This window comes from Carettochelys insculpta, chromosome 8 (assembly GCF_033958435.1).
Source record: "Carettochelys insculpta isolate YL-2023 chromosome 8, ASM3395843v1, whole genome shotgun sequence".
NCBI lineage: Eukaryota > Metazoa > Chordata > Testudines > Carettochelyidae > Carettochelys > Carettochelys insculpta.
The window spans coordinates 35771915-35798535 of NC_134144.1; the positions used below are offsets into that span (position 1 = coordinate 35771915).

At 44.1% G+C, this 26621-nt stretch overlaps 1 protein-coding gene and 1 long non-coding RNA gene across 6 annotated transcripts in view; one reads left to right on the top strand and one right to left on the bottom strand.

Moving 5' to 3' along the window:
* The window catches only part of METAP1D (methionyl aminopeptidase type 1D, mitochondrial), a 77337-nt gene extending 62450 nt beyond the window's left edge, over positions 1-14887 (bottom strand). For both annotated transcript variants that reach the window (XM_075000670.1, XM_075000669.1), the window contains exon 1: positions 14833-14887. In XM_075000670.1, coding sequence (XP_074856771.1) covers positions 14833-14872 — 40 coding nt within the window. In that variant the 5' untranslated portion in view covers positions 14873-14887. The remainder of the gene's footprint in view (positions 1-14832) is intronic.
* Positions 1-24734, top strand: part of LOC142016631 (uncharacterized) — a 505011-nt gene extending 480277 nt beyond the window's left edge. The window contains exons 1-4 of one of the 4 annotated variants that reach the window (XR_012646341.1): positions 15182-15275; positions 16838-16895; positions 17015-17244; positions 18860-24734. This is a non-coding gene — a long non-coding RNA (uncharacterized LOC142016631). Of the gene's footprint in view, positions 1-15137; positions 15276-16837; positions 16896-17014; positions 17245-18859 lie in introns of those variants that run through there. The other 3 variants (XR_012646339.1, XR_012646338.1, XR_012646340.1) reach the window with 3 other exon arrangements.
* The last annotated feature ends 1887 nt before the right edge of the window (positions 24735-26621 follow it).

Sequence of the window (26621 nt, forward strand, 5' to 3'; positions counted from 1 at the left end):
TTTTGGAGGGGTGGCCAGAAGCATAACCCCACTCCCAGCAGCCTGAGGAGCTGGCTCTTCAACTGCAGTCTCCCCTCCCCTGGCTCTCCCAGCTGGGGCCTCTGTGGCTGGAGGAGCTGTTTTTCCTCACCACAGTCCCAGGGCCAGTGGAGGTGACTCTCTTCTGGCAGCTGAAGAAGATGGCTCTCCCCCTGTGACCCCAGGGATCTGTCATCCCCTGCCTTACCCCAGTGCCACAGGAACTCCTGCTCCCTGCCCCAGCTCTGGTGTTCTCTGCACCCCCTCCCACTCCTTCAGGGGCCATGCCCCTGCTTATTCCCCCTAGAGCACGCCCCTTGTGCCAGGACACAGGCTAAGAAGTCAGATGGGGAATGACTGTTTTGTATAAAGCATTCACCCATGTGCAAGGTGTTTTTTTTGCCTTTACCATTTTTTCCTGTCAGTTTGTTGAAGAACATGTGCTGAATTAGGCACACCACATGTTGTGGTACACAGGTGCAGGACCCACCTTGAAAGGTGTGTTTGGCGGGATGTTAATGATCAACCAGTAAGCCTCATCCTAAATGGTTATGCTTAATGGGTAGGGACTGCAGCAGCCCCCACCGACAGGTGATTGCTCCAGCCCTTCAGGGCTGCTGGAGTGGGGGCACTCCAGCCTGGCAGAAGCAGTCCCCAGTTGCAGCGGCTGGAGGGTGAGGGTAGGACAGGCCGCTCTAGTTTACTTGGGCTGGAGTGGGCCCCCTGCCATAGACAGGAGCTGCTCCCACCAGGCTGGAGTGCCCACATCCACAGTGCATTGGCGACCAGGGATGCTCTGTCTGGCTGGAGCGGATGCCAGGGTGCTGGGGAAAGAGGCTTATGGGGCCATGCTGGAGTGTCCCACTGCCCATGGCAGCATCTCGGGTGGGGTGGCTCCAGCTCAGCTAGTGCAGGCACAGTTCATGACATGCACTGGAAGGGAGGAGAAGGAAGGAGCCTCCGCAGCTACTCCCCTTTAATGGATTAAGCCAGTTAAACCTAGTGTTTAACCAGTGAAATAATTAAATGAGATTTTACATAACTAATTTCAATTAAAGAGATTTACATCACAATTTAAATTATCAAAAAAATCATTGATTTAAATTAAGTTACCAAATAAAGCTTAGAGTAATCACCACTGAACGCACCAGGACTTCTGGTTTTTTGAGAAAACAAGCATAGAATGCCGGTCCCGTGGAAAAGCTGAGTTATGCTGAAGTAAAATAAGAAATAAGACTTATGGCATCATCATTATGATCTGTGGCCATGATGCTCCAAAATAAGGAGCACGTATTAATATAAAATAAGAAAATGACAGTGGCAACAGGAAACTCAAGATATTTACTACAGCTTTCTGTATTGTATGCTTGAGTGATTCTAAATCCAGTTAACTAATTAAACAAACCACAAGGATTAACTAAGAAACTTTTTTCTAGCAACATCCAACATGGCAAACAGCTTGGGAATTTACCTGTCAAACCACATTTATGCTAAAGGGCATAAAGAGAGTATTGAAGAATGATGCATTGCAGAGTGAATTATTTAAGTTACTAACCAGTTGATCCACTCAGCCACATGCACATTTTCTTCCACATAATTTTCTCCAATAAGTAGTTTTCCTTATGTGGTTTCATTCTTGCCACTAGGTCCTGCATTTTCTTCCTGCACTGCTCACACTTGACACATTTCCCTCTTTTACCCAGGAAAAAAAATTATTCAAAATAGTCCCAGTAAGGGACTTTCTTATGGCCAAGGGTCCATGACAGATTTTCTGTGGCAAAAGTGCACACGTGCGTGCACGTGCTGAATGTCTTCAATTTTTCTTTTCTCATCTGTTCCACTGTTCCTTTCTATGCTGCCTTCATCCTTTTCTATAGATTGTCTCTCTGACATTAAGACAATTTCTTAACCAACTCCTCCACCGTGCTTGGCCAAGGTCTTCTACCACCACCAAAGCACAAAACAAAAACAACCCTATCAAGCCTGTGTATTTCTTTCCCCATGTTAACTTTTGAGTCTGCTGGGGGGGAAAAAAAAAGAAAAAAAAAACTGAAAGCCCAGAACTTTCAAGAAGAAAGATATAGTACTTAGGCTGGGCAGACTGAGCCATTAACTGTTTTTGAGACAGTAAGAGTATGTGCAGCATGTTTTTGCAATTGAAATATAACTTATTTTTAAATGAGCAATTTAGTACAGGTTGAACCTCTCTAATCCAGAACTCTCTTGTCCAGCAACATCCATAATCCAGCATGATTTTAGTTAGGTGGATGTCCATTTATCATGGCTGCGACCAAGTTTCCAGTGCTCCCATAAAGTCTGTTTTCAGCCACCAGTCCTAGCTGTTATTTAGCTGTAATTTACAGCTAAATGTCTTCTAAGAACCGAGTAAGCAGCGGAAGTGTTGGTAATGTTGCTAGACAATACTGACTTCCTGCGGTCCAGCAATTCTCTAGTCTAACCCCAATCAGGTCCCAAGGGTGCTGGATTAGAGAGGCTCAACATGTATTGATTATTAAAAATTAATCCAATTTAAATAAAAAAATCCAATTTTGATTTTTTTTTTTTTAAAAATCATACATACAAATCTCATAGAACTGGAAGAGACCTCAAGGGGTCATCAAGTCCAGTCCCTTGCCCTCTTGCTAGAACTAAGCACCCTCCTGGACAGATTTATTTTTTTTAAATCTATTTGCCCCAGACCCCTAAATGACCTCTTCAAGGAGTGAACTCACAACCCTGAGTTTACAAGACCAATGCTCAGAACACTGCGCTATCCCTTCCCCCACCAATTTTTATCCACCCTGCTTAAAACTGTATTCACCAAACAAGGGGCTTGTCTACGCTAGCTCCCTACTTCGAAGGGAGCATGGTAAGTAAGGTGTCCGGAAATTATTAATGAAATGCTGCGCTGAACATGCAGAACTTTGTTAAGCTAATTCTCCCCTGCAGCAACTCCAAAGTTCATTAATAATCTCCTGACACCTTATTTACCACGCTCCCTTTGAAGCAGCGATCTAGTGTAGACAAGTCTAAGGACACTCAAATACCCTGGAAGAACCTGCTTCAATAAAGACAAAAACAAACAAACAAACAAAAAACCAAACAGAACACCCATAACAGTATCTTTCCACCCTCCACTGAAAACCATAGATGTCATTAAACAATTATAATCAATGCTCAGTGAGTGTCACATCCTTAGACTAATCTTTCCTGAACCTTCTCTTCTGACTTGCAAGCAAGCCCTCAGCCTTGCCAAGCCTATCATCAGAACCAAGCTCCCCACTAACCATCTATTAAAAGTGGCACCAAACCCTGCCACAATAGATTCAGAGCCTGCAGACGTAACTCCACTACTATGATGGTCAATACCTTTCATGATACACCATTCTGGATCCCTGAGTCCTGCACATTCCGATCATGAGTAGTGTATCTTATCCTGTGCTTTAAGTGTCTCACAACAACTATGTTGGTGAAATGAGACAATCACTATGCTCTTGAAAGAGCTCACAAAAATGAAATTATGAAAGACAAAAATATCACTCCGAATCAAACACTTTTGCTAAAACTATTGCTCTATATCCAATCTATTTCTCTTTCTCTTTAAAGTAAACCCACACAACACCTGCAAAAGATGAGTCTTGGAGCTTATAGTCATAACTTTGCTAGACACCAAATACCGGGGACTCAGTAAATACACTGGATTTACGGCTCATTACAACAAGCTGTAACCCACGAAACCCTCCTTTTTCCCCTCAGTCTGCAGAGTTGTTAACTGCCCACTTCTCTTCAAACGGACTCTTGTAACATGTGTTAACTCCTTATGCTTAATCTGTTCCACTTCGTATTCAGCCATGACACTTCAGAGTACCTTTCCCTTGTCTGAAGAACAGCACTAACAAAACAAATCAGCAGTCATGTAGCAGTTTAAAGACTAACAAAATAATTTATTAGGCAATGAGCTTTTGTGGGACAAACCCACTTCTTCAGGTCTAGAGAATCCAAATAAATGAAAGCTCATCACCTAATAAATTATTCTGTGAGTCTTCAAAGTGTTACATGACTGCTTTTTGGTTCTGTTAGGATACAGACTAACCTACCTCTCAAAGAGCACTATGTAAGCTTGAAAGCGTGTCTTTATTTTTTAAGCCAATAGAAGTTGGTTTAGCAAAACGCATTACTTCAGCCACCTTGCCAGTGCACAGCTACTATAAAACACAAAATAAATAATTTGGGATCCAGTATATCTTTGTTCGAGATACAGCCTTTTCACCCTACTAAATTGTTAAATGTCACAATAGTTATGCTTTAAGTCCTCCCAAAAAAAACCCAAAAGCAGTCCTGTTGCACCTTCAAGGTTAACAGTCTAATTTATTAAGTGATGAGCTTTCGCGTGACAGACCCAGTTCTTCAGATCTGGAAAATCCAAATAAATTATCACCTAAGAAATTATATGGTTAGTTCTTAAGGTGCTACAGGACTGTTTTTTTGTTTTATGAAGATACAGACTAACAGGGCTACCTGTCTGAGTCTGAGTCCTCCTGTTACTTCAAGCAAAAGCAGGGAAGACTAAACTCACATGCCTGATGTTTTAAGATAAATAAGAAGCAGGAAAAAGCAACAAGAGATTTCATTTCAGACAGGAGGTAGATCCTGGAAACAGGTTTGCTTATATAGGAGTTGAGAGTATAATAATTTGAAGGAAGCTAGAGAATGGGAGAGGAAAGAGAACGAGGACGCTCTGCAGAAAGATTAAACTCCTGAAAACAATATAGTTATGGTCATGTACTTTTTCCATATCCTAATAAATAATCCAGCAAACTTCTCACACACTTGTTAATTAACAAAAGAGACAGAGGGCATAAGTATTTCGTGAAATGAAGCAAACTCAAGGATGAAAGTACAAATGTTTCCTCATAGTTGTAATGTTAAATATTCAGTATAGATTTTATATTCTGTTCAGCGGTATATATGAAAGGCAGTCAAGCATGTAAAGTGCTACTGGGGTCTTGTCTATCACATGGCTGCTCTGGGTTATAAGAGAGGAAATGAGATGGTACAGTTATGTATGAGGGGTGGGGGAAGCAGCTGAACTAATCTAAACTCTTTATTACCAAAATAAGAAGTAGGTAAATGTCATTTACGCTCATCTATGCCACTGTGAAAGAGGGTCCCAAAGGGGAAGGGTGCATTCACCATCACCAGCCTGTCCCCACAATTGGCTGATGCTGAAGAGACCTTGGGTGAGTGGATATTACAAAGGTTGTTAAGTTGATCTAGTCTGGTTTTGAGCATGTTGGAAACGAAGAAAACCCTAAAGAAAGCAACGTGAAAAGACTTGCCACTAGGACTTTATTTTTTCGCCCAAGCTGGTAAGCCTGCACAGCAACTTATAAGAAGGAGCTACAGTGAAGCTGGATAAAAATCCATAATTTTAAAACATTTAACCAATTTTTCTTTTAAAAACAAGCCTAATTTCAAATTTAATTGGAAACTATGACAATGAGAAAAGGCCTAAACATTTAAATAATTAAAATTCAAGCAGTATATGTTAGCTTCTGATGCTTTAAAGAAAAAGCAAATCACAGTAAAATGTGATGGGCCAGGCATAAATCTAGGCTCACTATTGATGGAGTGCTGCTGTGGCCCAGTAGTACTCAAAAGGGCCACCAAAGAGATGGACTTTTGAATAGGAATAAGGGGGTTTCAAAGGACCCTGGGTAGATGAACTGCGTGTGATCGAAAGCAGCACTTTCAAAGTGCTGCAGCCGCCATTATGCTGATGAGGTGCTGCATATTCATTGCAGCACCTCATTAACACACCCCTTTCAAAAGCAGGGTGCTAGTGTAGACCCAGCCATAGTGTTTCATCTGGTTAGGCAAAAAGCACCAAATTCAGTTCAATTTATGGCTATGTTTAGTTCCAATTCAACATGTGTTTAATGGTAACCAACCAGTGAGAACTTCCTTCTTTAAGAAAATTAAGTGAAGTGTACACATGCAAAATAAAATTCCTGCTTGCTGATTTAAATAACGCTCCGTGGCTAGAGTTCAATATAAGATGTTAAAAATATTTCCAAAACCTGACATTTTTAGTGGCAGAACTTACGCCTTGCGTCGAGGAAAAGTGCTTCATAAAACTTTTTCTCTCAGACACAAATCCGAATCTGTGTCCCAAATAGTTTCACCGTGCATTTCAGCCCACTTCATTTGCATTCATGCCCCTTAGTCCTTCTACCACATAGTTTAATCTGACACTATTAATCTCTGAGCAGCTTCAAGCAGTGCACATTGTACTTAAAATGAGCCTCCCAGAAACTTTTCTTCTCTTCAGAAGTGTGATTTCCTCCTAAAATTACTGCAGGCTTGGGCACAGGATAGGTAATATTCAGTCCACAACCATTCAGGCCCTGATTCAAACTTGGACCAAACACAGGAGCAATGAGGGCCAAAACAAGAGTTTCACCCCCTTCAAAAGAGGAGACAGTGATAGACTGACAATATCCTGTAATGTCCCCAAACAAAGCTTACAGAATTAAAATAAAATTTACCTTATTAAGTTGAACCTTAATGAATTAGGGTTGACACCTGTGGGGTATACGGTATTAAAAACATAATTATGTATGTGTTTTTATGGATTTGTATGCATTTCCATGATTCAGTGCCTCATTAGCATGAGGATGCTTCGAAAGCACTGCTTTCAAATGCCCGCGGCTCAGTGCAGCTACATGGGGGTCCTGAGGGGAATAAGGGGATTTCAAAATATGTGGGATCCTTTCGAGAAGGACCTCTGTGTAGCCGCACCGAGCTGCGGGTAATTGAAAGCGGCACTTTTGAAGCGCCGCAGCTGGAAGCATCCTAATGCTAATGAGGCGCTGAATATTCCACTCAGAGGCTCATTAGTAATCTTCAAAATGGCCATTAGGATGACTATTTTGAAAACTTGTGCCAGTGTAGACACGGCCCCTTTATTCTGTTTACCCTTTTCATGGAAATACATATAAATCCATAAAAACACATACATAATTATGTTTTTAATACCATATAATCAGCTGAGGGGAATAAGGTGATTTTGAAATGTGCAGGGTCCTTTCGAAAAAGACCCCCGTGTAGCCGCACCAAGCCGCAGGCGTTCGAAAGCAGTGCTTTCAAAGCGCCACAGCCAGACTTGTCCTAATGTTAATGAGGTGCTGAATATTCAATTCAGTGTCTCATTAGTAATCTTCGAAATCGCCATTAGCATGGTGATTTCAAAGATTTGTGCCAGTATAGACACAGCCAGGGTGATTAGTCAAACTCATTTAGACCGTAACATAGCCAAAAGCCCAACATACCTGAAAAGTTGTGCTAATAATATTTCAAACTTGACTTTCCATGGATCAACAGACTAAGAAATGGACTGTGGATGAACAGTCTGGTGTTCAGTGGTTCAGGTCCTCCTTCTTGATCCAGCAAATGGACATGACTCCTGGTGAAAAGTGGTCCCCAGTCCTTTGGGAAGGATTGGGCCTATTGAGGCCACATAAAACTGAATAGTAACAGAGAGGAACCCGTGCTAGTCTATACACCATCAAAACAAAAAGCAGTCAAGTAGCACTTCAAAGACTAGCAAAATAGTTTATTAGGTGAGCTTTCGTGGGACAGACCCACTTCTTCAGACCATAGCCAGACCAGACCAGACTCAATATTTAAGGCACAGAGAACCAAAAACAGTAAGCAAGGAGGACAAATCAGAAAAAGATAATCAAGATGAGCAAATCAGACAGTGGAGGGGTGGGGGGGAAGGTCAAGAATTAGATTGAGCCAAGTATGTAGACGAGCCCCTAGAGTGACTCAGAAAGTTCCCATCACGATTTAAACCACGTGTTAATGTGCCGAATTTGAATATAAAAGCCAGCTCGGCTGTTTCCCTTTCCAGAACGGTGCGATAATTCCTTTTCAGTAACACACATACCTTTAGGTCATTGACAGAATGCCCCATTCCATTAAAATGTTGACTAACTGGTTTGTGGATCTGGAGTGTTTTGATGTCTGTTTTGTGCCCACTGACCCTTTGTCTAAAGGAGTTAGAAGTTTGTCCAATATACAAAGCATCTGGGCATTGTTGGCACATGATGGCATATATGATGTTAGTAGAGGAGCATGAGAGAGTGCCTGTGATTCTGTGAGTAACCTGGTTAGGTCCAGTGATGGTACTTCCAGAGAAGATATGTGGACAAAGCCGGCAGCAGGCTTTGTTGCAGGGAAAGGTTCCAGGACTGGTATTCCCGGGATATAGACTGTGGCTGTTAGTGAGGATCCTCATGAGGTTGGGAGGTTGTCTGTAGGAGAGAACAGGCATGTCACCCAGGGCCTTCTGGAGTGTGGCATCCTGATTAAGGATAGGTTGTAGGTCTTTAATAATTCATTGCAGTGGTCTGAGTTGGGGGCTGTAGGTGATGACCAGTGGTGTTCTGTTCTTGGCTTTTTTGGGCTGATCTTGGAGTAGCTGGTCTCTGGGTATTCTTCTGGCCCAGTCGATTTGTTTTTTTACTTCTGGTGGGTAATTCAGGTTTATGAATATTTGGTAAAGTTCTTGTAGTTTTTGGTCTCTGTCAGTTGGATCAGAGCAAATGCGATTGTACCTAAGAGCTTGACTGTAAACAATGAGTGCCTCCTATAAGCTGAAGCCATAATCAACTTGTAACCACAAGGAATCCGCTTGGGTGGAGATTTGACGGACTGCTCCTACCAGCACCTGTTAGTGTCATGCTAATTAGCACACACGTAAGGGCATTTTACTGTTTTCACTATTTCCTCTGTAATGCATTTTACCTTAAGAATAAAGTACACATGCACTGGATGTGCTGGGTGGTAACTTGAAACTGCAGCATTCACATCTGTTAACTGTCTCCGAAGAGAAAGCCAGCAGAAGACGTTAGCGACCTGTCTGTGCTGGGAATAAAAAAGTGTGGGCAGGGAATTCTGCAGCCTTAAATACCCACTCAGCAGGCAATGAGATGCAAGTTTCCACCCAAAAAGGCAACAGCTGGGGAGCTGGGAACCAGAGAGTGGGTGCCCTTGTTGGACCTCTGATAGGAAATACAAGTGCAATTGCCCTGAAATACATAATACAAGAACTAGGGGACACCAAATGAAATTGATGGGTAGTAGGTTCAAAACTAACAAAAGGAAATTTTTCTTCACACAGCGCACAGTCAACCTGTGGAACTCCTTGCCCGAGGAGGCTGTGAAGGCCAGGACTCTATTAGGGTTTAAAAAAGAGCTTGATAAATTTTTGCAGGTTAGGTCCATAAATGGCTATTAGCCAGGGATAAAGTATGGTGCCCTAGCCTTCAGAACAAGGGCAGGAGATGGATGGCAGGAGATAAATCACTTGATCATTGTCTTCTGTTCTCCTTCTCTGGGGCACCTGGCATTGGCCACCGTCGGCAGATGGGATGCTGGGCTGGATGGACCATTGGTCTGACCCAGTATGGCCATTCTTATGTTCTTATGAAATGTTTTTAACCAATTCCTGGGATATAGGACTTAAAAGTCATTTCATTTTAGCTGTCACAAACTATTTTAGGTTTTTCTGAACAGTAGTTACCAACATGTAGTATTTTTCTTCTCTCTAGAACAAGTTTGTATAATTTTGCAAATGCCATTAAGGGCACGCCTATACCTGACATTTAAAGCAGAAAAAGTCCCTTTTTCCTCAAAAACTATGAGAGCATCTACACTTGCCAATGACTTTTTGCACTGAAACTTCTGTGTTTCAATGTAAAAAGAAAATCCCTCCAAAAGAGGTGTACAGCTCTTACCCGTGATGCTTTCATAGTGATGGGCAAGTGAAGACGTGTTCCAACTGTTTACAAAGCTTTTAGCCTCTGCAGGATATCCCAAAGTGCCCAGACAACCACTCTAGACAGCACCTCTATTCCTCTGACATCAGGCAAACAGACATTCGCTCCTTCTCCTGTAAAGCCCTGGAACTCCCTTCCTTTTTTTTTTTTTTTGGCAAGGGCTCATGAATCTGGCCAGGTGACAATGCCTTAACTGGCTAAGTGCATAAGCAAATATACAGTCTGCACATGCACACTGGGTGATTGTACGCATGTCCTAGGGGGCATATAAATGTCTGCATACGACTGCATTTACTTAACTTTGAAGGCGTGTTTTGTAATTTGCAGTAGCACCACCATTATAGAATGCTGATTTGCTAGGGACATGGAAACAACATATGACAGACATATAAGCACTTATGTTGACTTAAGACACAGAGTAAAGGACCTGGTTTATAAGCAGAACTTCCTTATAAACAGTTATATTCCTACAGGTCAAGATCCTGGCCTTTAGTATAGAGTAAGTCATGATTGCAGTCCTCATTTTCTGGGCTTATACTTTGTTCCTAACGTATTTCCAGAATTACTTGGAAGATTCAGGTCCATTTGCAACAGGACAAGGAATTTCTACTTTAAAATGATTTATAGTCCTGTAGTTGTAAATAGGCTTGTACATGAAGACTGCTGTCTCTTACGCCTTTTAAGGTTGGATTTGCCATTTGGCAAACAAGGATGTGCATTTCCTTGATTTTTATTTATTATTAGGAATGGAATGCAATTATTTTGAATACTTGAAAACTGTCACACTGTGTAATTAAGTCATTCAGAAGCCAATGTAACATATAATTCATGTTAGTGTAATAAATACACACTTTATATGCTCAGTATGTCATTTTATGTTTTTCAATATTTTGGCTGCTACTTAATTTTTCTTAAACGGTTGTTTTAATTGTACATCTAATGCAGTTCTTCCCCCACCTGCAACAGCGCAGGCACTCATGTTATTGTAAACCAGTTCTCATTTCAGAGGTTTAAAACATTTTAAAATGCAAGTCTATAGGCAGTAAAGCAAGCATTATTTGAATCAATTTATAGTAATATTTAACGTTGACTATAAAAGAGCTTTTTATTCTTCCACAAGCATAGCTGTTACAATAATTCGACTTTTTGATGTTAAAAATACAAACATTTTCTAAAGTTAAAGAAGTTAATGCTCCCCAATCAAGTTCTTTTGATAACTAGTAGAGGATATTTACCCAGCATTCAAATTCTCAATACCCAAGATTTTCAGATATGCTTATTTTCCCTGTTTCTAGAAACAGTTCTACTGTGGAGAATATTCCTTTTTCATAATTTATCAGAATATTAAAAAACTGAAAAAATATCAGTAAAGTGCTGCTGACAAAAAACAATGCAATTTTCAATTTAGATGGAACGGATTCCCTTAGTTCAACTGCAATCTTTGGTATATGGAAATTAAGTTAAACTATATGCTGTCCCATTCAGGGAAAATCAGCCTTGCATAAACTGTTTAGGGGTTTTGCTTTACAAACTTCTGATAAAGCAGAACAGAGGAGGAAACCAGATAAGGTAACATCCTCTGAGCACAGGTATGATACCTTAACAAAACACAAATAACTTAGGTAATAAAATGGATAACAGACACACAATTGCACCCAGGCAAAGAAAATATGAGAGCAAGATGGCTGCAGCGGTCCCAGTTGAAAAGTAAAACAGGTGAAACAAGCACTCAAGTCAAGACTGCTAAACTGGAAAACCTGAAAAAACTATGCAGGTTTTGAAGTTTCTGAATTTTAAAGAAAAGTGATAGTGTGAAGACCTTTAAACTTAATTCACTTGTGACTCAATCCAGAAAATCATTCTTTATAGGGCTGTCCTAGTGCATACTCCAGGGAAAAGAATGGATGTGAATGACAGAGAGAAGATCCAACAACTACCAGGAATAAAAATAAATAACTCTCAAAAAGTTTGAATCTGAAGAACAAAGTGTGGGTTTTTGTGGATTTACGTTCAGCTACACAATCCAAGTAAAATTTCCTTACTAATACAAACCTTCATCACTAAAGAAACTGATACTTCTGCTCTTCAAAGTCCAGGGTTAGACATAAAGACTTCTTATAATTTTCATATCCAAGCCTGCCCCAGAGCCACTGGGTAGACTCAAAAGAAAAAGTGTAGCAGAAAACATGGTCTCTGTATAAATAAGAAACAAGACTAGACTGTTGCATGTATTAGCTCTAACCTTACAGTTTAGTTGGACGCATAGAAAATTTGATTTAATATTGCTGTTAATTGTTTAAATATTTTCTGTTTATACTTTTATTATAACTGATTTAACAGACTTTTCCAGAACACAAAAGTATTTTTCCTTCAGCAAAGACCATTATTTCTCTTACAGATTTAGAGCTCAATTCCCACTCAAACAAGTACTTTGATGAAACTACTAATTTACAGCCCTCAAAGCATGCTGTAGCAGAAACAGCTCGAATCTTGTATCACATGACACATTAAAAGTGGAAAAAGGTTGAGAAAGAAACAACAAATCACAGTAATAAAATTATACAGTTACTGAAGAAAGGTAAGTGCATAGCGTGTGTGAACAATATTTTAAAATAGTTTTTAATCAATATCCTACTTAAATACATCTTAGCTGACTCATTTTTTGTGGGCTACATGGCAGAAGGGGTGCTTTTACAGGAAGGTTTTGAACAAGTGGAGAGTGGTGACCTGGCTAATAGGTTTGTGGACCGTATTCTACAAATAAGTGGCAGTGTGGAAAAGGATATTGAGGGAGGACTAAATATGATTGGACCTTTATTAAAGAGACAACAGGAAGTTGGATGCATGCACACATATCTGTCAATATATGGATCCTGCTGTTTATACAAGTAACAGCTGAAATTAAAACCAAGAATAAAATAATTATCTTGTTTATATTATGCATCCAGTAGTCCTCTGTGGCTGATATGATTTTAAACTGCATTGTCTGAGTCTACTCAGATCTGCCTTAATAAATATGGCTAATACCTAATATGAAGGAGAGCTGTCAGTCTACTAAATGGTTTCCCAAACTGGGGTGCATGCCCCCCAGGGGGGCATGAAGAAATTCCAGGGAGGGCGAGAGGCAACCCAGCCCCCCCATAATTCCCCCCACCGTTTGCCTCTGGCTCTCAGCCCCTGCCATTTTATGTGGGCGACCCAGCACAGCCCCTATAAAAAGCCTTGCAGCTGACAAAGACCCACAGGCAAAGGTGAGCATGGGTTGGGGGTGGGGGGTAGGATGGGGGGCTGGGAGTGCCTGGCTCAAGTAAGGGGGATGGTGATGGGGTAAGAGTGGGGAGCTAGTGTTGCCTGGCTTTGTGGGAGGTAAAGGGCTTGGGCAGGCAGCTTGTGGGGCTCAGGCAGCCAGCCAGCTTGCAGGATTCATGGGGCTTCGGCGGCTGGCCCCAGCTGCGCAGGACTCGAGCACCATGAACTGGCAGGTGGGTGGCTGGCCCCAGCAATTTGGGGCTTGAGTGGCTTGGGCTGGTGGGCGGGTGGCTGGCACAGGCAGTGTGGGCCTTGGGTGGGCGGCTGGGGCAGCTGGGATGGGCAGCTGGCCTCAGCAGCAGGCAGGTGGCTGGCCCTAGCAGTGCAGGGTTCGAGAGGGTGGCTCTGGCAGCACAGGTCTAAGGTGGGCAGGCGGCTGGCACAGGGCTCAGGCAGCTGGCCAACTGGGGCTGCACCAGGCACCTTCAAGGAACCAAGAAAAACTATTTGTGCCTATTTAAAATTTTAATATTTTTATATCAAGTTTTTGCATTTATTTTAAATTAGAAATTGAAGATTTTGTTCAAGGGGGATTGGATGATGGTAAAGAAGAGGTGAGGGGGTGTAAAGGGCTTATTAAAAACCAAAAGAGGGGCATGATGCCAAAAAGTTTGGGAACCACTGGTCTACTACAACTCTCAAAATTACTAACTCTAATACAGATGATGCAGTGCTAGCAACAGAAGAACTGTTATGAAAATTATGCTAGTGCAGACTGGGATCTTCTGTGGGAATGAGTTTGTGGCATTTGTGTAGCAGTATCTCAGGGTGGACAGTTCTGTCTCTTCCTCTCCACAGGGATGACAAGTTTGCTATACCTGTGCAATTAGTTTCTCTTGCAAGGAGTTATTCTGTGTCGTAATCTGTCCCTGTACAGACAGAGGTCATCTCCTTGAAAAGGGGGCAGTTTTTCTGTGCACTTTACACATTCTACATGTGTGCAAATGGGGTTTTACTCTGTGCATATGTGCATCTACAAAATGCCTCATCTACTATAGAAACTCAAATGACATTTCTCTAGGTTCAGCTAATGTGAGGTAACAGAGGAAACTAACACTAGGTTCCCATAGCTGGATCAATATTTTCCATTTTTCAGTTAAACTTACTTTTGGCATTAACTACAGCAGGACAGATCAGTCCAGTCACGGGAACCTTGTCTGTGTTATATTGCTCAAGGATGTTAAACTGCCTCTCCATGGAGAGCGCGACAAGAAAGAAACTGTTGTCAGTTATACCACGGATGCGCTGAGAAATAAAAGTGACGCTGTTTGTTACAGTCTGTCTCTCCCAGGGCTCACTGATTTTGGGGTGCGCGATCCCCGGGCTGGGGAGCGGCAGGGAGTGTCAGCGGCTCTCCAGCGGGGCAGCTGCGAGAGAAGAGCATTTGGCTAATCGGCTGGGCGGTGGGGTGGAGGCCGTGTGCCCGGCCGTCTGCCGGGGAGGAGTGAGAGAAGGGGGCGAAGGATTTCTGAGGTGGATTTGGGGGAAGGCTGCCGCCTCCGGAGGAAGACAACTCAGGGGGTTTACAAGGAAACGTTCACCGCCCGCCACGCCGCCTCCCTTCCACACCCACTCACCACCCCGCCCATGCGCACGCAGCAACTAGCCGCCGCCACGCTCCTCCCGCTCGCCGGCCGGGCCCAGCCGGGAGCTCACTCACCTCCGCTCGCCAGCGTGCGGACAGCGCTGGGCGCCGCCATCTTGGACACAGGGGCCCTGCTCACGTGGGTGCGGCCAGCGGCGGCCCCGGCGGGGCTGTCGTGCCGGCGGGAGGGGGAGGCGCGGCGCGCGCTCCGCCCTCTGCCTGTGCCGCGGCGTAGAGCGCCAAGCGCCCGCCTAGCGGGGCGCCGCTGCCCGGTGTCCCTGCGCCCGGCTTGCTCGCCGCCTCGGCGGGGCGGAGCGAAGCCGGGAGGCTGCGAGGCCGCCTGGCTCCCACCCGCCGGAGCAGCAGCGGGCCGGGCCCCACCACAGCTGCTATGACAGGCCCGTGGGGGTCTCCTGATAACGGAGGGCGGTTGGGCGTCTCTCGCAGGCAGGAGTTGGGACGGGCAGGCCCCCTGCTGCCCCCTCCTCTCAGCGCTTGGAAACGTCTCTCGCCCAGGGGTGAGCCAGCGACTTCCATCGGGCCCCGTCCCCCCACCCACAGGCAGGGCAACTGCGGTTCTGTTCCTGTGAAATCCCTGTCAGCACGTGCGGGGAAAGTGTGTACAGTGCAAACTGCGCGGCTCGCTCTGTCCGGGCCACGCGCACACGCAAACAACAGGACAGGGACAACGTCAACGGGGGGGATGAGCCAGAGACCCAGCAGCCGTTGGTGGTGCACCCCCGTTAGGGCACGTCATGCTCCCGAGAGGGGCCGCCCCCCCACGGTGCACACCACTGGTCTTGCATCTAAGGCCAGTAGTTGGTCGCCTAGAGCTCGGCCGGGATGGCCTGTTGGGAGCATGGAGAAGGTGGGAGAGGTACTCAATGGTTTGAGCGTTGGCCTGTTAAACCCAGGGTTCTGAGCTCAATAACAGAGAGAGAGAGAGACACAACATCCTGCTTAGAACTGGAAGGGATTTTGGGAGGTCATCACGGCCAGTCCCCTGCCCTCTTAGCAGGACCAAGCACCATCCTTTTTCAAATCGATTTGCTGCCCCAGATCCCTAAGTGGCCCCTGAAGGATTGAACTTACAGCCCTGGGTTTAGCAGACCAATGCTCAAACCACTGCTGTTCTGAAGGGGAAAAGCCTCCTGAACCTCTCTGGTGTGCTGGATTTGAGTCTTTGCTTCTACTAGCAAAGATTAGGGATGCTGCAATAAACTGCGTGACACAGCCTTGCTTATTATTCAAGTGAGGAATACTCTCCTTTTTTACATGGCTTTGAATGACAGTGATGAGAAGTCAAGACTCAAACCAAATAGGGTCTCATAATGCTTACGCAGTAGGGAAGTCAGCATGGCAGAATGATTCTTAAAGAGAAATTAGAATCCCTAAGTGAGTCGTAGCCATACTACACCCTGCTGAAATTCTACAAATTATCTATAACAGGGGCCTCAGATCCTTCCAGTGGGCCCATGGCTGTCCCTACTGGTACACAGAAGATGCAGACACATAGGGCACAACTAAATTTGGAGCACCAGATTGCCCCTAAATTTCATGGTCCTTTATGCAACTGCATGCTGCCTATGAGCTCTGGCAGACACTCCTGCAGCCTGCATTCTCAAGTGGCATCCCTGGCTCACTCCTGGCCCAGGGATGCCCAGTCCCATCTCCCAGCTGCCCATTCAGGTCTCCTCACCCAAACCTGCTCACTGAAAGATGGTCATGGGGTCAGCTGCACAGCTAGTGTACGTAGCAAATAATGTCTGGTTGGTCCAGTATGGAGAGGTGGCAACCCCTTTCTCCACAGCTTCAGCCTTTGTGGATGGGAGTGAGGGGAGGAGTGCTGCTGCTGGACTAAATAGAGCACTAGCACAGATGGCCCTCAATGGGTCAGCAGGCATCCCCGGCAGGGCTCCGGGGTGAGGTGGGGAGGGTTTTTCCATGGATTTCCTGCTTACACTGCACATCCTCTGGCCCCATCTGCCTCACCCAGGCCATTTAAAACCAGCTGAAGCCCCTGCTGCCACCATTGGATGCGCAGTGGGGTTAGAGTGTCTTCTGACTTTTTGCTCCATAGTGCCAGTACACCCCTGCGGCCCAGGTGAGGTGTGTGCAGAGCCCTCCAGTCCATAGGTGTAAGTTGAAACTATTAACTCATTTTGTGATACCGACTAGATGTCAATGATGCCAACTCTCCTGATTTGATCACAAGCCTCCTGATAAACGTTGTTTTTTGTTTTGTGTTTTTGGACAGCCCAGCCGTGTCCTTACACTGACAAACCACCCCCCCCATTTGAGGTATGGGAAAGTGAAACCCACCAGCCCCACTTCACTGGCTGCAGAAGTGTGTCAGCTCAGGTGGCTCCTAGGCCAGTGTAATTTATATTGTGAGAGAGGCAGCCAGAACAGCTTCACAGACCCAGAAGTGCCCTCTGCATCAGGGAGTATGTGGGGTCTGGGTGCTGCTGGGACCCATGTGCACAGGTGAGTCCTAGCACCATAACTCTGTTCCTTGCCCCTGGACCCACAGTTGTGCGGGCCTGGTTAAATAACTTGTTCAAAATATTTCACAGGCCTGCTTGGGGATGACCTGTAGATCGCCTATGGGCTGGGAATGTGAGACCCCTCAAAAATGTTCTGTATCTGACATGATTATATCATGTACAAACAGGCTTTGGAACAAAGCCCAGACATGAAGCAGTGAGATAAAAAGAAAAAAGTCTTCCCTGGAGCCAAAGTTTTATTTACTGCCTAAGTTTTGCTAAATCCATACAGAATCATGAAGAGATACCTAAAACAAGTTGTGTGTATTCTTTTCAGATAGTAACAGAGAGGAAGTCGTGCTAGTCTATACACTATCAAAACAAAAAGCAGTCAAGTAGCACTTCAAAGACTAGGAAAATAGTTTATTAGGTGAGCTTTCGTGGGACAGACCCACTTCTTCAGACCATAGCCAGACCAGAACAGAGTCTGTTCTGGTCTGGCTATGGTCTGAAGAAGTGGGTCTGTCCCACGAAAGCTCACCTAATAAACTATTTTCCTAGTCTTTGAAGTGCTACTTGACTGCTTTCTTTTCAGATAGTTACTTCATCTACAAGCAATTACTGCAAAACAGCCAAATATGCAAAAAATTTAAACACCTGGAAGGAACAAACCAGCTATTTACTACAGATGCTGTACCCAATAGCTGTCAGGAAAACATCAGGCACAAAGAAATCAAATAGTCAGCTAGTAAGAGGAATGGAGAACAATAATATAGCACCTACAAAAGCAAAGGGAGGGAACCCAAAATTCAGAAGTGAAATAAATAGGCCAAGAGGAGGAAAAAAAAATCCCCAAATTTGCAGTATAACTTAAAGTCAGATAGGGGAGCATTGGAGGGATGATTCATGCAAACTTCCATTAGATGAGAGTAGATGGCTAAAAACTTTGTATTTATTTCCTGGCTTTGTACATGTTGTCTGTTGATGCATACGCACATTTTTCAAAAGAAGATAATTAGAAATAGGTACCAACTCAGAGAGACACCATCAATGCATTCAGCCTCCAACCCCCTAATGAAAAAATAAAAGAATTTATACTGCACTCTGAAGATAGACTCCCTATTGAACCAGCAAGGAGTCGACTTCAAAAAGTGAAGGCCTCCTGTTCAAAACAATATGCAATCAATCCTTTCTACATGTTCCTGTATCAGGACTGTTAGCTAAAGTGTATCAGTTCATTATATACCTCATATGCAAACCATTTAGTTCTTTAAAAATCAGTAGCAGCATCTTGTATTGCCTGAAGACACAAACATGTAAGCCAATCCACTCCTTACACCATGGTGCACTAAGTAGATGAGCTGCTACATTCTGCATCAGTTGTAGCCCATGACTTGTCTGAAAGGGTAGCAATATAATAATCCAATATGGCAGGGTTTCCCAAACTTAATATAGTTGGGATCCGTTTTTTTCCAGTATTTGTTTTTGTGCCCCAAAAATGTAAAAGCATATTTAAAAAAATGAATAAATGTTCACTGTTTATTATTTATTCACAGTAATAATGGTACATAGCAATAATTTGCATATTTTTTAAGGAACGGTATTTTTTTTCCAAGGACCGGTACTGGGCCGTGGACCTCACTTTGGGAGATGCTGCAATATGGAGATGAAAACAAAGAAATTAAACTAAAAATAGATGAAGAATTGCGCTTCTGATCATCACTGTTTACTAGGATTCACAGAATCCAGCACATCCATGTGACTGCTCCTTTAGGTAAAAGGCATGATCTCTTTTTTATTGGATTGGGCTTCAGCCTGCTTGCTTTCAGATGCTTGGCAAAGCACTGGGAAATTGGACATCTCACTTTTGCTTCAATTAAAGAAATTTAAAGCTTTATGCAATCTGCACAGTGGCCACCCAGCCCAAAATATCTTAGATACATGTTGAAGTGGAGGAAGGGTTGCATGCTGAAATACCGAATCACACAATAAAGTCTATAAGCACCATTCTACGGTGGAGTTGTCAACAGTAGCAGAGATCTGGACCTGATGGCCCAGTCCTCTGTCCTTGTGTTCCGATGTAATCTCTGTGTGTGTATATATCTGATGGATAATTAGCTGTCACTATTCTCTGAACTTTCTCTAAAGGGTAGAAATACTATTCAAATACAGTGCTGTGCTTTCTTATCAGAGGGCATAGATGACTCAACAAAATCTCAATTGTTATCAAGGGCTGTTGTCAAAAGAATTAACTGGAACAGCTGACTATTGTCCATTGCTAGCAGACCAATGACAGAGGTTAGCTTGAAACACACGTGAGAAATACCAAGGGAACCCAAGGATTCCAGATATGCCAGAATTGCCTTGCCACCACCATTGCAGTTACCTTGCCAATGAAGGGCTGACTATAGAATTAGTATATGCAGTTATATACTGCTGCTAAGACTGAATTATTTCATTTTTGTATGGGGAGCTAAACCTGGAACAGAAAAATAGCCTGACCAGCTTCTTTTCTGTTGTCCTAAACAATAAGGCGGTGTTTATACTATGAGATAAATTCTAACTTATTTATATCGATTTTCTAATTCTGGAATTTATAAGTTTGAATTTGACCATCCTCACTTTCCACATACTCCTCACAAAGTTGACTCATTGCTGTCCCACTCAAATTGGCTAACATTGACTGTTGCAGCAGTGCATCGTGGGAAGCTATCCCACAGTTCCCTCGTCCCCGTAGCATTCTGGGTATGCTTGCTGGTCTTGCCATCATCTTCCCACATTGCATTTTCCTCATTCCACTCCTGATTCCTGAAAATATGCTGATTCCTGGAAATAATGCAGGGGCCCAGACTGTTTTTTTAAAGTGAAGAGAAAGAGGATAGAAAAGTGCAGGAAAAAAGAGTTTTTGGTTCCCCACCTTATTACATTTCTGTTGGAGAGAGTCTTTGACTTTCTGGTGCACTGTAAGGCTTCTGTGCAATGACCGTGTTCTCAACTGGGCTCATTGGAACAAAACAGAGCAACACAGAAAGAATGTAACTATAGGTAATAATAAGGTGATGGTGGAAGCCCCAAATCTCATTGATGGGGAGGGGGCAACTCTTGTTTTTGGGATTGGGTGGGGCAAGCACTGAGGGCCCAGTTGACATGGTCCCTTCATGGAGAATCAGCCCCTCAGTTCATGAGACTTCCCTCCAGTGGCAGCAAGCCCTGTTATGGCCTTTTCCCCGTTGGCAGCAAAGGTCCCCATGTATCTTAGCCACCTGGGGAAACTTTCCCCCAGTGGCAGCAAGCCCTGCTATTGGAAAGGGTGGGGTCAGTGTGGGGGCCAGTTGAGGTGGTCCTTCTCCATGGCAGCAGCAAAACACCGAATTTCTTAGCCACCGGGGAAGACTTTTCCCTGGTGGTAACAAGGCCTGTGTATCTTAGCCGCTGGGGGGAGACTTTTCCCTGGTGGTAACAGGGCCCCATGTGTCTTAGCCACAGGGGGAGACTTTTTCCTGGTAGCAGAGGCCCCATGTATCTTAGGTGTCAGGGGAAACTTCCCCCCAGCAGCAGCAATCCCCAGTATCAGTGAAGGTAGGAGGTTCAGTGGGGGGGCCAGTTGAAATGGTCCTTCTCCACGATGGCAGCAAAGCCCCTAGTATCTTAGCCACTGGGGGAGACATCTCCACAGCAGTAGCAAAGCCCCTAGTATCTTAGCCACCAGGGGAGACTTCCCCCCAGTAGCAGCAAGCCCCAGTATCGGCAAAGGTGGGAGGTTCGGGGGGGCAGTTGAAATGGTCCTTTCTCCACAACAGCAGCAAATCCCCTAGTATCGTAGCCACTGGGGGAGACATCCCCACAGCAGCAGCAAACCCCAGTATCAGCGGAGGTGGGAGGTTTGGGGAGGTCTAGTTGAAACGGTCCTTTCTCCACAACAGCAGCAAAACCCCCAGTATCTTAGCCAACCGTGGGAAACTTTCCCATGGTGACAGCAAATCCCCTAGTATCTTAGCTGCCGGGGGAGACTCCCCCTTGGCAGCAGCAAAACCCCCAGTGTCTGAGCAACCAGAGGAAATGTCCTCACATCAGCAGCAAAGCCCTCAGTATCTTAGCTGCTGGGGGAGACTTCTCCATGGGGGCAGCAAAGCCCCCAAATATCTTTCCCACCCTTGGAGTCCTAAATGTGTGACTGGCAGCTTGGTCAGCACCAAATGGCAGGCACATCCTTTCACTGGGTTGGAGGCTACCCACATGATGTGTCTATAAGCACAGGAAAGACCCAGACTGTGTGGCACCTGTGGGGGAGGAAATATAAACCACTAAGAAGAAGTTTCTTGGTGTGTTATGCAAGTTGGACCCCTGCCACTGCCTTGTTGACACGTGGTACAGTGGTGCATGGGCTGACACCAGACAGTGCAGAAAAAAATAGCAACTGTACAGACAGAGCCCTGTGGGGCTATTTGAATGCCAGATGCTCTCACAGCACTAATAGCAAAGACAGATATTTCTCAGGCTCTCATACTAACAGGAGCTCACAGCTAAAAATCTCGCTGCTCCCGCTTGGCAATTCACAGTCTTCCTCTTACTGGAGAGCAGCGGCCAGAGCAGAGCAATGAGAGGGGCATTGTGGGTGACACACAGGATACCTCTGGAGGCTACTAAATTCGATTTTAAGATGTGGCGCTTCCACACTGGCCTTTAATCAAACTTCTGAATTCAAGCTTGATGCTATACCAGTCAGGTAACTGCAATTTTGTAATCTCAAGATTAGTGCACCCTACATTGAGCTAATGGTATTTACAATGAAGACAGTCACATGGTAATATTGAGCTAACTGCCTTATATTCAAATTTATCAGGTAGTGTAGATGCAGCTTTTATGAGCAACTGTTTTGTAACTGTTGCAACCTCTGGATCAGTTTCAAAAGAAGGCTAGTTAGGAGCTCATTGGAGTAGTCTTACATGAGTATTTTTGCTACTTAGTATGAAAGCAACTATAACCTGCCAGATTTAAATAAGTGTAGTCAACACTTTTAAGACTGATTGCAGCATAGTGGAGAACAGATGTATCTGTAGTCAGAAAGGAAGTGCCCTCTAAATCTAAACACAACAAGCCAGGTATTTGCATCCTCTTAAGCCCAGGTACAGCTAGTAATACCCTCCCCGACAAAACGTTGATTTTGCTACTCTGTTATATGTAGCTTTAGTCACAACTCACTTAACATCTTCCAACCCCTTTGAAATGATTAGTCTACTTGCTGTGGGAGGAGTGTTTCCCACAGGAATGTAAATTGCGGTGGGGAGTGAAACCACTAAATTGGTCAATGACCACTAGGGGGGTGATTTGTCTTGATGCACATGAACATTACCTATGTTCACATCAAATGAAAGTCACATGCACATGGCAAGGAGAGAAAATGCTGATGGTGGGACAACTTTAGATATCAGTACATAAAATGACTTCTTTCCTAATTGGCACTGAGTAGGTGTTGCGATCTCAACAAAATAATTTTAAAATTGTATTTTCAAAATGAACTGCAAGTATTTTTAACAGAAATTGTGTCTAAATGAGCAATAAACCAAATATATAAAACAGACAATGATTACAATAATTTTCTGCACAACATACAAGAAAATCACTTCCCTACAGCCCTTTCACTTACCTAACATTTCAGGTGAAGATTAATCTTTCACATCAACTAGATAAACTAAGCATAGGAACATGAAAATCTTTAAAGTGAGCTTTACGTCCAAAGATAAGCAAACTCTCAGTGGCAACAGATAAGAACATGTTAAAAAATAAATTATGTTAAACATGGAGCATCTCCTTCATTGTAATGAATTTAGAAACAAGGAGGCAGATGCTGAAGCCTTCTCCTGCCCATTGAACTAGATTTCATTTACGTGCACTCAGATTTACTCAGAACAGCCCTAACTAGAGCACATTCTTCTTATTTGAGGCATGTTAACAGCATTACATTTTCTGATCACTAAAGGAAGAAAAGCTGCAGCTGCTGCAGGAACAGACAGCATGCAGCCCTGCTCTGCTGTCACCCAGAGCTTTCACAATGAACAAGACAGAACACTGAGGCACATATGTGACCAGCCGCTTCTGTATGCAGTCACCTGCCACAATAATTCTTTTAAAAGGATCTTCCAGCTGAACAGAGTTTGTGTAAATCAACATTTTTCTATTAGCTTGCAATATTTCAAAAGGGGTGTAGGGAGAAATTTCTCTGGCCCTTTAGACCTGTTTCTCTGTGCTGGAGATTTAAACATTTTTAAGCTGAGAAATGTCATACTAGATTAAATCAGTGATCCATCTATAGTAAACTCTTCCATATCTGGTAGCCCTGAGACCAGGAGGTTGCTGGATATTCAAATATTCTGGATAATAGAGATGTATGCCTACCACTGCATAACACAAAAGAAAAGCAAGATTAGATATTAAGAAACAAACAAATGTATGCAGAGTACTTTATTACCAGCAACAGTAGTATTGTACACTGTAAACTTATACTATAGTTGCTGTATCTGTATTTACTTTCACTATATTGTACTTATGGAAAACATAACTGAAATTTACTTATGGTTAAAATACTGGTTATTTGAAAGTTCTGGGCAATAGAATGTTGGATGTGAATTAGTTTATTGTAGTTATATGGGACCGCAGAGAAACCTCCTAGATGCTGATAGTTACATTTGGCAGAATTCAATTCTTATTAAGCACTTCTAACATTTTTTATTAATTTAAATTTTCATTGTTGCATGAAATTATGGGGGTTTCAGCATCACATATAACAATTTATAAAAGAAATATCCTTAAATAAAATTCAAAGTTGTCAAGCAGTGTTCTTTATATTGTGCTTAACTATAAATTATCACTGATACAAATATCTTATTGGCTTGGACGTACATAATGAAATCAATATTTATGTACATTTACCATTAAAATTAACTTCTTCCAACTGGGCTCATAGTTCGTATCTTGTTCTGACAAGAGTCAGTACCAGATGGAACCCATAAGAGAAAAATATTATATAGGTGAGTAGTTTGAGTAGACAAGGTTATTTATGTGGATCTCCACTTCATTTTCCTCTTGCATTGGGAAGGGTTTTGCTGGTGAAGAGAAAGCAGTATTCCTACTCCTACTCCTACAGCTTTTCCTCCTCAGAAATCAAATCAGTGTAATGATGGATAGCATCCTGAAAACAGAATGTGCATATATTAGTATTGCTTTGCACAGTTAGTATTCCATTTTCAACCACTGCTTGGATTTTTGGCTGAATGATTCCAATGAGAGCCAGTTGCATGGCTAAAAGTCTGTGTAAATTAAAGATCTGGATAAATGGAAATTAAGTCTTGAAATCTTTTTACTTCCTAGTCACTGGTCTAGGGCTGCATCTACACTATGAGATAAATTCGACTTAATTAATATCAGTTTTGTAATTCTGGAATTAATAAGTTCAAATTTGACCATCCTCACCTCCCACATGCTCCTCACAAAGTTGGCTCATTGCTGCCACCCTCAAATTGGTGAACATCATCTGTTGCAGTAGTGCATTGTGGGAATATATAGAGAAGTTACTCACCTGTAGTAACGATGGTTCTTCGAGATGTGTCCCCGTGGGTGCTCCACAATAGGTGTCGGGCTCGCCCGGCACCACAGATTGGAAATCTTCCAGCAGTTTTTCCTGGATCGCGCATGCGCCGGCACGCGCCGCTCCCCCGCGCGCCCCCGGCCACGTGCGCGATCCAGTCCCCGCCAGTTCCTTGACCAACCGCCTTGAATGCTCCTGAAAAACACTAGACAGAGATCCGAAGCGGGGAGGATGGGCGGGTGGTGGAGCACCCACGGGGACACATCTCAAAGAACCATCGTTACTACAGGTGAGTAACTTTTCTTTCTTCTTCGAGTGGTCCCCGTGGGTGCTCCACAATAGGTGACTACCCAGCAGTAACCCAAGTAAGGAGGTGGGTAATCAGTTTACGTGCAGCTTGCACCCGAGAGGACTGTTGTCGACAGATGGGTATCCTCTTCGAATACCCGATGTAGGGCATAATACTTGGCGAAGGTGTCGTAGGACGACCAGGTCGCTGCTCTACACGTCTTTTAACGCGATGCTCTTGAAGAAAGCTGTTGACGCCGCCACTGCCCTGGTGGAGTGAGCCCTGGGCGGGGCCAGCAAAGGAGTCTTTCGAAGCTCGTAGCACATTTTTATACAGGACACAATGTGCTTTGAGATTCTGTGTGAAGAGAGACCTTCTCCTTTGACCTGGGAGCAAGAGAGACTAGAAGCCTCTCTGTTTTCCGGAAGGACTTAGTTCTGTCTATGTAGAAGGCCAACGCCCTCCTCACATCCAGGAGATGCAGGCGTGCCTCCTTGCTGGAGCTGTGAGGCTTCGGGTAAAACGAGGGTAAAACTATTGGTTCGTTAAGATGGAACTCTGAAGAAACTTTTGGAACAAAGGCTGGGTGCAGCCTTAAGGTTACCACCTCCTTTGAGAATACTGTGCAGGGCGGCGTTGGCATCACTGCTGCGAGCTCACTCACCCTGCAGGCTGACGTAATTGCAAGGAGGAAGGTTGTTTTCATCGTAAGGAGACGTAGGGAAACTGTGGCTAATGGTTCGAAAGGTGGACCCGATAGCGTGCTGAGCACCAAGTCCAAATTCCACGATGGTGGAAGCGGTTTTCGAGGAGGGTACAGGTTTACCAGCCCCTTCAAGAACCTTGTAACGATAGGATGGGCGAATACAGTGGGCCCTTCCTCTGTATGCTGAAAGGCTGATATAGCAGCGAGGTGGACCTTTAGCGAGGATAGAGAAAGCCCGCCTCTTCTGAGGTCCAATAAGTATTCTAGTATTACAGGTATAGGAACGTCAAGGGGAGCTAACTGCTTGGTGGAACACCAGGCTGTAAATCGAGTCCATTTCTGCTTGTAAGTCCTCCTGGTGGAGGTCCTTCGGCTACATTCCAGGACTTGTTGTACTTCCTCCATACACATGCTCTCTAAGGAGCTGAGCCATGGATTAGCCATGCTTGTAGACGCAGACCCTGAGGGTGTGGGTGCACTATGGACCCCTGAGCCTGCATGAGTAAGTCCGGCGCCACCGGTAGAGGAAGCGGTGGGCGGTCCGACATGCGCAGAAGCAAGGGAAACCATTGCTGCCGATCCCAAGTTGGGACTATGAGTATCATGCGAGCTCTCTCCCTTCTGGCTTTCTGCAGAACCTTGTGGATAAGCGCTGTGGGGGGAAACGCGTAAAGTAGGGGGCCCCTCCATGAAATCATGAATGCGTCCCCCAGGGACCATCGCCCCACTCCTGTCCTGGAGCAGTACAGGGGACACTTCTTGTTGTACTGGGTGGCAAACAGATCGATCTGGGGAAAC